Genomic DNA, 13,023 nt, shown 5'->3' on the forward strand with positions numbered 1-13,023 from the left:
ATTCGACACTCAAGAATCATCGACTCGAGATGGAAAACCTGGTTTCCAAGTAAATGAACATGCGGAAATCATGTGAGCAGTTATACGTTTGTCCAATTGGTTTTGGTCGTATAGAAAGATGTCCAATTTGAAAACAGTGCAAGAAGAGATCGAGAAAGCGTTAGCAGCATCGCTGAAAGGACGATTTGATAATAATGGTAGGGCAGGAACAATAATAATTGAATATTTGTACATGGTTCCCACTTCCCAACTTCCCGGACATGTAACCATCGTCGATCAGTCGAAGGAAATTTTTTTTTCTGACTAAAGTTTAGTTTAGGAGTTTAGAAAGAGTTTAAATGCAATTCATCCTCTCTAGACTATATACTATAAACTTCTGTATAAAGCCTGGTTCAGATGGGGGTTGTCGGTATGGATAATTTTATGCAACAACAGATATGAACAATTAAAACACAGGCATTCCCTCAACCAGGCAAAACTATAATTACATCACAAGTAAATTTTTGGCAATGCAATTGGTTCTTGAGTCATAGAAGCAAAAATGGGCCAAATGAAGTATTTATTGAAAGGTTGTATTTATATGTTGATTACAACATGTTACAATTAAATTACTGAGTTGGTCAGGTTTGTCAATCCCAGGGTAACACATATGTCACACCTCTGAGAACTCTGATTAGATTTCAATAAATGTATTTTTTAATACAAAGATACTACCAAGCAATATTACTGTAGCTAGCCAGTCACCTTTAATATACACCTTTAATAGTTCTATAATAAACACATACTACTCAATACTGAGTCAACACCATTTTACTCTGTGTTCTTGTTCTAAATAAAAAAGTTGGAGATTGTGTATGCATATCTGTATTTTATATAAAAGGAGTTTTTTTCTCTTAACATAATGTTCCAGCAGGAATTATTAGGGCAGTTACATCACCAAGGATTTATCAAAACTAGACTTTCATGTTGTTCACTTGTGTTTGCTTAGCCTGGTCCTCTTATTCATATTAAATCAGGGCTAAGAGAATTTTAGCTAACAAAAAATTATTATACATCTGAGTTTCATAGTCAGCCCTCTTGCACAGCTCGTACTGGCCTGTCAAGGAGAATAGATAAGCTAAGACAGAAAATTAAATGTACCGTAGCATGCAAAGTGATTAACCATTGTCTTTATGCCCCTGCAACCTTCTGGAAAACTCCATGATAAATTGTATGAATCTTCCAAAGCAAATTCTCATATTTAAGCACAATCTTCTCAATTAAGTTAGCAATTCTTTACAATGTCTTTGTCAGCTCTGAATTTTTCAATCTTCCGGTTTGTGTTTTCCAAACATCAATAAAAATGCAACGTTGCAACGTTCAAAAAATTTTATGAAATTATCTGTAAACACGTGTGTTTTGACTAACATCACATGCAAAGATGGGTCGTTTGACTGGTGGAAACCAGGGCGTTTTTCATTGGGATTTGCAGCGGAAATGAAGATTTCTGTGTCGTCTTTTTTCGTCCTGTTTAGGACATTTGTAAAATTTTATCGACTCGGATTATAGGACTCAATGTCATCTACTATCACGTAGAATTTCTAACCCGGTTTTTTCATTAAAAACCCAGAATAGCGTGAAACAACTTGAAAATGTTTAAAAACAAGGTTTGGTGATGGTCATCGTTATGTTATTAAAGATGATGGTAAACGATCTGTTGCCAGATGCGTCAACACTGATTTCAGAATGACAATTAGAGCCTTTTCCCCTTTTAAACGAGGCCGACCCTAACCCCCCCCCCCCTTACCACCTGGATAGGAATTGAAAATTAATCTTCAACTGTCGCCGCTTTCCAAGGCGTGTGTTCAAAACCTCTGTCATTTATTTAGTCTATCATTTCGTTTCAGCAAGTGATCGTGATTTGACGAAATTTGATGATCGAGATTTGCAAATATTGAGGAGAAATGATTCGGAAGGAGAGACTTATCTTCGCTTATTTATACAGTCAAGACAAGGAGATCTGGAGAAAGCTTATAAAGCTATGGTAGTAATCTGAATGGCAAAATACCTGTACGTTGTTTATTGAGTGTAAAAATTTGAAAGGTATTGAAAGTTGTTGGTTTTAATTTTCTTTAGAAAGAATCCTTGGAATGGCGAAAAACGTATGGAATCCGAGGTAGAAAGCAAGGAAAGAAATACAGTAGCTCATTGTTAATCGTTGTTGTAGTTTCTTAGATTTTTCCGGCAAATTTTTAAAAACTTTCAAATTAGTTATTGACAGTATTAAACGGGCCTTACTAGTATTCACAAATGTGGGCGTTATTATGGGCGAATTTATTTGCCTGGAAAAGGTATTAGATATTGTGATTGGCTGACGAGAATACGTTAGTAAATAACAACGTTTTAATCAGTTGCAATGTGTATAATTGTCCTATAGTGGTATGGTAGTGTCCTAGTAAAACGTAATATCTTTTTCTTCTATCGTTTCTTCTAATTGAGATGGAACGTGCACATTATAGACTTTATTCACTGTTTAGCTTAACGAGTTGCAGTTGGCCGTGAATTGTTGATTATTGAATCGTTTAAGACATTCAAGAAGATTGGTTCGAAGAAAACACTGTGAAAGAAGTTCTGGCAGAAGGAATCTTATTCTATCACAATGTTGATAAAAGAAAAAATCCTATATGTAAGTGCATATCTCGTAGCTAGGTGTACGCGAATTTTATTCCGACTTCTTTGTTGGCATTACATGACAGTTACATGCATGCTTTATTAGATGATTTTAAACTGCTATCATCTTACTCCTCGCCCATGCAGAAATAAATGAAATGATGCATGCATGGGGAGAAAGAAGTATAGGGAGGAAGTGGTGTGGTTATGCGTTCGTGGGCATTAAGATAATACTAAAATAAATAAACTTTCTTTTAGTGATATTTCAGGGTAATAATTATAAGTATAAAAAAGATAAAAAGAAGGAAGAAGTGCTGGAAAAACTGTTTGCGTATCTTTTGGAAAAACAGGTTTGAGACTTTTGATTTTTATATATAGTAGTTATCTATACATGGTCTAAAATGGCGGGAAATGGCTGTAGCTAGTTGTAAAATAGAAATCCATTTCTTGGTTAAAATGCAATACACTTTATTTCGGTTTCAAATTTTGTCTGGGAAATAGTTTATAGAAATAAACATATCACAAAGGTATTAAGAATAACAGATTATATAATCGATTAAATACTGCAGGATTGATTTCGACAAACTTCCTGAGTGCTGATTGGCTAAAATATGAATGAAATATTACCTGGATATGTGTGTATGGAAGCTGACGCCATTATTTTTTTAATTTATTCAGAACCAAAAAAATTTTGGAAAGCAAATTTTGGTTATTTGTGATCATCACGATGCGAAATTGGACCATATAGTATGATTTTTATTTATTTTATTTCATCTAAAGTAATCGAGACTACCGCAGACCCTAGAATAGTTGAACATATAATACTTAAAGACACAGGAAGAAGCATTGATTGGAGATGGTTCATGCACTTGCAGAGATTAAAACTGAGTTGGACATGATTTTATGCCATCCTAAAAACCATCCTACAAAATACAAATGTTCTAGAAATGTTCTAGAAATGTTCTAGAAATGTTCTAGAAATGTTCTAGACGGCCAGAAAAAATGGGTCGAACTGAAATACCTATCTTAAAAACTGGATGAAAAATTCTCGCTATAATTTGAATATTTGAAAAAATGTCCCATCTGCTAACAAAATATTTCATTTCACGCAGGATTTGAACTTCTTCAAGTTTGTCGTTGATTTATTCAACATTTACTACCCTAATTTACTCGGTAAGCATTATGAAAAAATTTCGATAGACCGCGAGTATGCGCACAATTGCTTTTGCATTTTTCGATTAAAATTGTTTTAATTGTATTTGTTTAAATTTAGACTCATTTCTGGTCGTGGATGTTTCATGGCGTGTTTCTTGTACGTATATACATGCATGCTGGCTCGCGAGCCTAGAACAAAAGTTTTCCTCCCTTCATTTATTAATTTCAACCAGTTGAAGCACTTAAAATAGGCTCTTAGCATTATGTAGTTTAAATGATCCAGTCATGATATTATCAATCTTGTTCGTTGCTGTTTTTTAGCTGCTTGGAGGAATATACAGCAGTGGCTTGGGCCGGCTACGTCACCTAAGTTTAAGTGAGTTCTTAGTTCTTGGCATTGTATACTTCATCTTACATAACTCGTGTTGTGTTTATAACATGATTTCAGTTTTACCTTCAAAGTATGCAGGAAATATTATTATTTCTTTCTTCAATATTAAATTCTTCTACTGCAAATATTTAATTTTTTAATTGATATTTATAGATTTGTCGACAAGGCTCAACTCCTTACTTATGTTGATAAGTCGAAACTTCTTACTTCACTAGGAGGAACGGTATGTATTTACAATATGTGATCTCTCTGCGTTTGAAAGGACAAATATTTTTCGAATTATCACTTCTGCTATCATGAGATCTGCTAAACATATTGTTTCAATTGGGCTGCCATGGAGACCAATATGCATGCATAATGATAAACGATAAAACCAGGGAGCAGCGTGGCAGCGTCTTCAAACAACTTAGCATCAAATGTGGTATAACAACTGCCTAAAATAGACAAAACACCTCTCGACGTTTCGACCTGAGGGCCTTCGTCAGGAGGGAGAGTTAGTCATACTAACTCACCTGATAAAGGCCCTCAGGTCGAGACGTCGAGAAGTTTTTGTCTATTTTAGGAAGTTGTTATACCACATTTGATGCTAAGTTATAATGATAAACGTTTAAATAATGAACAAGGTCATGGAGTTTGAATCAACTATCATATCAAAGAATTCGAGGGAGAGTAATTTAATTGTAAAAACTACAATCCACATGATCTGAACTCAGTTTTATCTTTGCTGTCTTGCCACATATTTTTCAAAAGGTAATAAATATTAACGTCCCCTCCTCCCCTTTACAGTCTTACTTCATTTATAATGCATGGTTCACCGAAAATAAACCCACCTTATCAACAATTTTTTGAGTGGAGGTGTGTGCCAGGGTATATTTATGGCAGTAAGAAAGCAATATTTCTAAACGTTTTGACTATTTCAGTATTCAACCGTGTGGGAGCCCAGGCGAAGAGCATCTTAGTCTGGAAATTCTTGCTCCCATTTGAAAGAAAAATTGAAGATAAAAAAGTTTTTCCTCCTCTCTGCAAGTAATCTGAATAAACTATTGTGTATTTCATTTCGCTCTCATATAGGATAACTATACCTACAAATACCCTCCGGAAAATGGAACTCAAAATCCTTTTGATCCATCGTAAGTTCCAGTCAAACTTATAATGTTCTGCTCTTGAAAAATATTGAAGTTGTCCCCCCACTACTGAGTTGGTATGCAAAAATTCTGTTCCAAAACGTTCGATATTTTCCGCAGGGTTGGTGAAGTTGGTGGAGATATGGACAGCCACGGTCCCTTCCAAGACGCTATCGACCATGAAGAGAGAATTGGATCAATTAGTCCCGAGGAATCATCGCAAGAAATTACACGTTTAACTTCAGAAGTAAGAATTAAATAATTTATTTACGAGATCTGATTATTATCATTATAAACAAGATTTAATTTTAGATGAAATATCGAATATACTCAAACAAAGGTTAAACTTTTAAAGAATTCTCATGCAGCTTCATAGGAACATGCACGCGATCTTTTCAGTTTTATGATCTTAGCTCTTCGAGCCGATAGAACGTTGAAAAGGGCGTTTATAATCAGTACGCCATGAATGGATTTTTAGTTTATAACACATTTTAAAAATGAATGACTTTGATTCATTTAATGAACGACTAAACTCGAGTCTCCACTTTGAAAACATTATTGTTTTGTTCTGCCATGCAAAATTAGAAATAATTTATGATAAATTATAAACTTGGGTTTTTAAGAGTGGTATTTGCGTGGTAGCTATAGAAAAACGGCTTAAAATATAGGCGTTTATTAGCATTAATTATATTGGGAATGTTCTTGCATGGGCATGTAGTTTCCTTTTAAATGTTTCCATTCAAAATAAATTTGTCTGTGTGAAATAATTATATAATAACATTTCCGTTAAATAGTGATGTATATATATATGAAATTCCTCAATTTTGCGTGAAGTTTCGCTTCATGTAACAGGTGGTTGACCTTGTAACGTGGCAACCACAAGACGGCGTTTATAGTTAGGTTTGACCCACTGTTTATAAAAATATCTATCCTTGGATATTGAGATATATTTTTATTTCTGTTTGATAATCCTGTGGCTGTGTTTATGGATTTCGTACATGTGTTTTTTATTTTCCTGGGTGGATTATGATGCATTATGTGACTTTGTTTAAATGTGTGAAGCAGGTAGTTTATATAGAGTTGTGATTTTCATATCATTAGTTCAGACCCTGTTATGATTTGCACTGGATTCCAGCGCCTTATGTTTCATTCTTGTTTCTAGAGCATGGGAGCAAAGGGATCTCAACTCAGAAATGTAGGATATGTTACGAAAACAATATCTTTATAATTCTTCATCTCATACTGGTTTTCATATATTTATCATGTATACATTCTTTTATGCATGCGTTTTGATACAACTTTATAAAGTATGAATGCAACGGCGTCCTTTTTCGTGTAAACTCATGCAAAAACGTTTCTCTTTTAGCGTCGTCGTCACGATCAAAACCTTGAACAGGATTCATCCAGTGAAGATATTCCTCCAATGGACGAGGAAATCCCGGGTGAACTCACTGTCAGGTGATTAGCATGATGATATATGACGTAAAAAATGTCCTCTTTCATTCCTCATGCATGCTGGTTAAAGAAATGATGTTATACGTTAGGGGCCGCTCAGTAGGATTTGCACATTATTTGAGTCAACGAGTTAATCAAGGTCATATAATCAAGGTCAGACATTCAGACATTCATACTCAGACATTCATACTCAGACATTCATACTCAGACATTCGACCTCAGACTTTCACCCTCAAACCTTGGAATTACAGTAACAATTACTTAATGGTTTCCGGGAATGTTGCGAGAGTTAAGAAAAGCGCGCGAAACACGAGCCGAAAGCGAGTGTTCAGTGTTTTGCGAATTTTTCTTAACTCGAGCAACATTCCCAAGTGTTTGGATCAGATCATCCAAACACGGAAACCATTAAGTAATTGTTTTATAAAATAACATACCGTAATAAACTTGTTTTTAAATTCCCGCGAAATTTCCGTGTTTGGATGGCCTGATCCAAACACGGACTTCAACCAATCAGAACACGCGTTATATACATGTTATTTTATAAAATAAAGTGATTTCATGTCGATAATCTCTTGTCTAGCCCGAAAGAAGAAATCTTATTCCAAGAAATCGTAGGTTCAAGTGAGATTCAAGGAGCAATAAAGCTCGAGAATAATTCTCAGAACGGAATTATATTTAAGGTAAGAGATTAGTTCAATATTCTAAGAAAAGAAATCTAAATTTTCAGCGGCCCTTCGCACGTGCATGTATACTATGTGATATTTATGAACGATTGTGCTTACGAATTAACATAATAATTTTATTCATAACTTTTATGTAAAAAGATCAAAACTAACTCTGCTGCAAACTTTCGTGTTAAACCACGTCTTGGAGCAGTTAAGCCTGGTGCACAAGAAGTAATAACAGTCTTGCTTCTTCTTAAGAGAGGTAATTTAATTTCTCAATATCTTCTTCGCAGCTTCCCAGTGATGCATTGTATATTGATTCGTAATTAATATGGCGTTGTGTGACATTAAAGGTACTTTCTTTGCAGCTGGATAGTTAGGTCTGGCATGAGAATCATTTCAAATTCCTTCCATGCCTAAAACGCATAATAAATGCATGTAAATGAATGCTGAATTGTTGGTAAGCTTTTAGACGTTTTAATCCAAGCGCAATTTACTCCGTCAGCAAATACACGTTGTATAGAACCGCATGTAGTGTCGAAGAAATAATACAGAATTAACTGGGACCCGAGGAAAAACGTCGATAAGACTGTGTGCATCTCATTTAGTTCTGGTATAATTATATATAATGTGTTATTTTAGCTGAGGGAAGTCAAGAAAAGCATCAATGGAACAAAGATAAATTTCTTATTTTATACGCTGAGCATCCTCCTGACGAAATTACGAGTGAGACTGATATTTCTGAGCTATGGAAAGCCATTCCAAGATCATCTATGAGGGAATACAGGTGAATATAATCACAGATATAATGCATGTCTAACTTTTGAACACCTGCGTTTGTCATACTAATTATGATCTTCTGTTTAGGTTAAACTGTCGGGTATTGGATGTAGACGGTTTAGAAAAGAGGCCAAAAACAATTGATGACGCGGTAGAAATGAACTTAAAGTTACAAAAACAAATTATTGAACTACAAACAAAGGTTTGTTCTTTTAATGATTTTATAGTGCCCAGGGGCCAGTTGTTCAAAGCTAGGTTATCGTTAACTGGGTTAAATTTTAATCCAGTGTTTTAGTTTATGTGCTTCTGAACCACTGTTCGTTTTAAAACTTTAGAAAATATCACTTCTATTGAACCAGAAAATACTAATGGAAAAGATATTCAACTTTTTTAAACAAGCGATGAAAAAGATGTAATTAAAGATTTGCGTTAACCCTGGGTTAAGTTAAACGTCTTTTGAACAACTGGTCCCAGGATTAGAATAAGCGCGAGAGGATCCTGGGGATAGCCCTAAAAGGAAAAGTTTGTGAAGAATGTTGACAAGATTATTAACGGATTTTAAAAGGTCTAATAAAGATACCCCAATCAAACAAACAGTTGAATTTGAAGGATATAGACACGTCATTTTTATTTTCATATTTTTTAGATAAACAACTTTCAGAACCCTCTTGCAGATATAAAGAAGCAAATTCATCAGCTCATATTGGGGCTTATTATTTCGCTAGCCATAGTTATTTTATTATTGCCTTTAGTATTTTATTTCTTTCGTTGAATGGCAACGCATTATGCATAAGAGTTTTATGGTTGCTTTGTAATTGAAGGCATGCAGGAATGTCGTTGCCTTAGGATTGGATCCGTGGTAAAGTTTGTGGTAAATTTTGGGTAGGAACGTGTTGGTACCTACCTATATACGAACAAGCTTTGCTGTTATTTGATGTAATACATTGAATAAGAAAACCCCCTACCACACTTACTATTCATATATGTTCGCTTCTATTCAATAACTAAAGATCGCAGGCCTCTGGGAGTTATAAGGTCACGTTTTTTATACACAGGGTGTATTTTTCTATTTGCACTGTACATTATAACATGAACTGTTAAAAACGCGAGTGTCTGAGTTCATTTATTATAACGAAGTCGACGGGGAAGGTCGGACGGGGAAGGTCGGACGGGGAAGGTCGGACTCGGAAGGATGAAGATGTCTTGTGTAACTGACAGAACTGGGAAAGAAGTAGGAGTGTTTTGGCGGTTTTTTGGAGGGGGAGGGCGTTAAATAGAGAGAATACGGTAATAACTAATAATTGGACCTATTCGCAGGCTAAATAGCTAATAAAAAAATTCGACCAACATGGCGGCTGCTAGGGGATGGAGAAAACCTAATATTTTAATCACTGGAACACCAGGGACAGGAAAAACGGTTCTGGGAATGGAATTATCGAAAAGAACAGAAATGAATTATGTGAATGTTGGAGACTTAGCGAAAGAAAACAATTTTTATGAGGGTTGGGACGAGGAAAGAGATTGCCATGTGATTGATGAAGATCGTGTAAGGTTTATAATTTATTTGACATCAGTGCCCCTTATATGAAAAGGATTTAAGTTGTATCACATTAGCTAAGTAAGATGCCCTTGAACCTTTAATCTCATGCTCTTCATTTTCCTATTTAATAGCTGACAATTCAACAGATGCATCATTCTATAGAATAATGCTACATGTGACTGTCACTGTGTTCAATGGTACATTTTGCTTCTTATTGATAGCGATAGGTTGCTATTATGAGTTAGTGGAGCATTTTTTTACCAATGTTCCTTACTACTGCACCCAGTTGAATCAAATGGTAAACAGTATTTCATCCTACTCTCTATTAGGTTTTGGATGAGCTAGAAGATATAATGGGTGAAGGTGGAAACATAATTGATTATCATGCTTGTGAGTTCTTTCCTGAACGATGGTTTGATATAGTGTTTGTTTTAAGGACAGATAATACTGTTCTGTACAACAGATTAGAGAAAAGGTGTGCAGCAACATTTATTAAATACAATTGCAAATTCTTATTGCCATAGTTACCTCATTATGCACAGTTACTAAGAGGCATATCTTTCTCTTAGGGAGTATTCAGAGAAAAAAATTCAAGAAAATGTTGAATGTGAGATTTTTCAAAGTATTCTTGAGGAAGCAAGAGAAAGTTATTCAACAGACATTGTTCACGAGTGTGTTAGTAATACACCAGAGGAAATGGAAAGAAACTTGGATAACATTCAGAGATGGTTGCAAGAATGGCCTGGTTTATAGATTGCTGTCCCTTGCTGTTTACTGATGCTATAAAGAGATTTCAAGTGAGGATATTCTTAGTTGTACATTTACTGCATAACTGGAATATGTTTCAGCAGTTACCTAACATGGATAATCTGTCAGACCAGTTGGATGAAAATTATTGAAAAAAGTTTTATTTAACTTGCCAAAGCTATATAAAAGCAAAAAAACCATCTAGATTTTTTTTACTTGATTCAGAAGAGACTAAAAATCTTACAAAATGTATATAAAATTGATAACTTTCAGAGGGGCATTGGATTGAACTAAGAAACTTTCTATATCCGTTTGTTCTGACTTGGCTCCGCTGCAGAAATTTTGCATTCTCCATGACAAGGATAAATCTCTGCATTATTACATTTGAGAATAACACTTGCAAGTCCCTCATTTCCAGTATCATTTGCTTGTAAATCATTGAATAGATGTCATCATCCCTTCAATTTACATGTGATTTAACTATTTGTATCTACATGTGAAGTTTGAATCTGGGTTCAGGTCAACCATGCTATTGATTGTTGACAACCTCTTCACTGTTATCAGACATTTGTTTTGCTTTTTGTCCTATTTCAGTATTTTGTCAATGTGACAAGTGTGATGGCATTGATGAATTTACACTAAAGCCTTGCTTTTAGGTTTGGCCATGTGGTCTGACAAATTATTTTTTAGTCATGAGGCAGAGGAAGGAGAAACATAAATCAATGGGATGGCCCTCGACACAAACAGTGTTTAAAGGCCTATCCAGTGTTAAGAAATGCTTTGGGCTTAAGTGTAAGATACTGACACAGAACTACAATTAACAAGCAAATTATCATGATCAGTACATAAGTGTTGATCACACTTAAATCTACTATATATACAAGAAACACTTTAAAATGTTGTTTACTATTGACATAAACTGCGATACTTTGATTACTTTTACACTTGCTACTCTACTACTACGGTACAAGCTTCTACCTCAATACCGAATTGAAACTTTATACATAGGTAAAATATATGGCAACATTTGTTCATCTCATATGCTCAACATTGAAAGTTGCTTCATACCATTCAATTCAGTCTATTTTTAAAAAGCATGCAGAATTCTGTGCTAATAAGGCCATAAAATGTTAAGATAAATAAATATATAATTAGTACTGATTTAGCCTAATAAGTTAGCCAAATGTGATTGAAGAACCACCACCTGGGGCTTTCAGTACTTTTGAACTAGTGTGCACCATTGCTGGCTCATTAGTTGGTTTGTCAAAAATATGAGATTCCTGACGCTTAGCTTGACAAGGGTTAACCTTCACGTTTGCTTCAGCACTTTCAAAAACATGTGACTGTTGTCGTGCGGCTGTGTGGCTTGACTGGTCATCGCCAAACAGGTTGATATTGCTTTTTCCACCAGGAGGAGCCAGTACTCTAAATACAATCAATTTTGGTTGAGAACCTTTCTCACATGGGTCAAAATTCGAACTTGGATTTCGCCCAATGATATGTTATGTATTAATTGTGAGCGAAACATGGTTTCTTCATCAACAGTATTAAAATTGAAGCTATTGCTTTTGTCAATTGGTTTCACAATATTTGATTTAGGAAAAAGTAACATTTATGATAATTACAATGATTGCAGACAATCATCAATATCAGGAATGATTATGTCACAAGAGTCTGACAAGACAATCTGTGCACAGGAACAATTTAACTAAAATGTAGTTTTTTAATTGAACTAAAAATTTTATGAAGGATTTTAGGCTACTGCAACTACACACAGTTTGCATCTAGGAAGATTCATCATTCATGTTGTGGATGAAAAATTTAACAAAGACTATATAAATATCTTTATATGGTAAATAGGAGCATAAATTTAATTATTTTGCAATGAGCTTTTTATCAACGAATTTATTCGACAGATGATGTAAAAAATAGTTTAATATTCGTACATATCTTTATTACAACCCTGAATATGAATAATGTAAAACTTATTAATTTATGACAATTTGTTTCTGTAAAACATTTTCCCCATCGTAAACACTAGATCATACAAGTTTCAACGTTTTTTATACAAAAAGCTTTTTTGATTTGATACTCAAAAAATAATGTAGCTGTTTATACAAGTACTGTCAGTTGATGAGTTTGTTACATGTTTAGGTTCGTTTAGTGCTTGCTGTTCTGTAACACCGGTTTCGTGAAATGCATTTCTAATCAGAAAACGAAACCAAAATAACATCCCTGTTATTTCAATACACTCATGAAAGTAATAGGAGAAATATCACAAACACGTTTTCAAACATTTAGACAACTTTTGAATGTCACTAAAGTATTTTCGATCGATAGAGACAAGTACAGATATTAAATTCCCGCTCAAATGGATCAAAAGTCAACTGCCGACAAAGCGTTCCATCCAGCATGAAATCTCATATTTACCTCGATGTATTACGTTCAACACCTTCAGCACCACAGAAATTTCGGACACTAGTCATTTTAAGCTTTTTATTCTTGAAGATAGCGAAG

General features: G+C 34.6%; 2 protein-coding genes across 4 annotated transcripts; both read left to right on the forward strand.

Annotated features, from left to right (window-relative positions):
• The first annotated feature begins 9 nt into the window (after window positions 1–9).
• LOC114521419 (motile sperm domain-containing protein 2-like) lies at window positions 10–9,320 on the forward strand. The gene is made up of 19 exons (XM_028541869.1): window positions 10–197; window positions 1,887–2,023; window positions 2,116–2,155; window positions 2,567–2,665; window positions 2,908–2,999; window positions 3,328–3,396; window positions 3,762–3,822; window positions 3,923–3,961; window positions 4,126–4,180; window positions 4,349–4,418; window positions 5,267–5,325; window positions 5,440–5,566; window positions 6,482–6,514; window positions 6,686–6,777; window positions 7,355–7,454; window positions 7,599–7,701; window positions 8,082–8,226; window positions 8,307–8,421; window positions 8,866–9,320. Exons 1-19 carry the CDS (start codon window positions 119–121, stop codon window positions 8,989–8,991), a joined length of 1,641 nt encoding a protein of 546 aa, XP_028397670.1. The 5' UTR covers window positions 10–118; the 3' UTR covers window positions 8,992–9,320.
• A 237-nt stretch (window positions 9,321–9,557) lies between these two features.
• Window positions 9,558–11,859, forward strand: LOC114521289 (adenylate kinase isoenzyme 6-like). Of its 3 annotated transcripts, none has more exons than XM_028541664.1 (4): window positions 9,558–9,765; window positions 10,089–10,234; window positions 10,329–10,556; window positions 11,163–11,859. In XM_028541664.1, the coding sequence occupies exons 1-3, from the start codon at window positions 9,568–9,570 to the stop codon at window positions 10,510–10,512; spliced, it is 528 nt and encodes a 175-aa protein (XP_028397465.1). In that variant the 5' UTR covers window positions 9,558–9,567; the 3' UTR covers window positions 10,513–10,556; window positions 11,163–11,859. The 3 variants fall into 3 exon arrangements, with proteins under 3 accessions (XP_028397465.1, XP_028397467.1, XP_028397464.1); XM_028541666.1 differs by lacking the exon at window positions 11,163–11,859 and having other exon boundaries at window positions 10,089–10,122; window positions 10,201–10,234; window positions 10,329–11,147; XM_028541663.1 differs by lacking the exon at window positions 11,163–11,859 and having other exon boundaries at window positions 10,329–11,147.
• The last annotated feature ends 1,164 nt before the right edge of the window (window positions 11,860–13,023 follow it).

Source organism: Dendronephthya gigantea, unplaced genomic scaffold (assembly GCF_004324835.1).
Source record: "Dendronephthya gigantea isolate DGI-Jeju-01 unplaced genomic scaffold, DenGig_1.0 000020F, whole genome shotgun sequence".
NCBI lineage: Eukaryota > Metazoa > Cnidaria > Anthozoa > Malacalcyonacea > Nephtheidae > Dendronephthya > Dendronephthya gigantea.

Bases quoted from the DNA above. Each gene is read 5' to 3' on its own strand.
- LOC114521419 (XM_028541869.1), top strand. From the start codon at position 119: ATGTCCAATTTGAAAACAGTGCAAGAAGAGATCGAGAAAGCGTTAGCA. The intron at 4,181-4,348 runs GTGAGTTCTTAG...TGATATTTATAG, and splicing joins GCTACGTCACCTAAGTTTAA to ATTTGTCGACAAGGCTCAAC. The intron at 7,702-8,081 runs GTAATTTAATTT...GTGTTATTTTAG, and splicing joins CTTGCTTCTTCTTAAGAGAG to CTGAGGGAAGTCAAGAAAAG.
- LOC114521289 (XM_028541664.1), top strand. From the start codon at position 9,568: ATGGCGGCTGCTAGGGGATGGAGAAAACCTAATATTTTAATCACTGGA. The intron at 9,766-10,088 runs GTAAGGTTTATA...ACTCTCTATTAG, and splicing joins ATGTGATTGATGAAGATCGT to GTTTTGGATGAGCTAGAAGA. The intron at 10,235-10,328 runs GTGTGCAGCAAC...TCTTTCTCTTAG, and splicing joins TACAACAGATTAGAGAAAAG to GGAGTATTCAGAGAAAAAAA.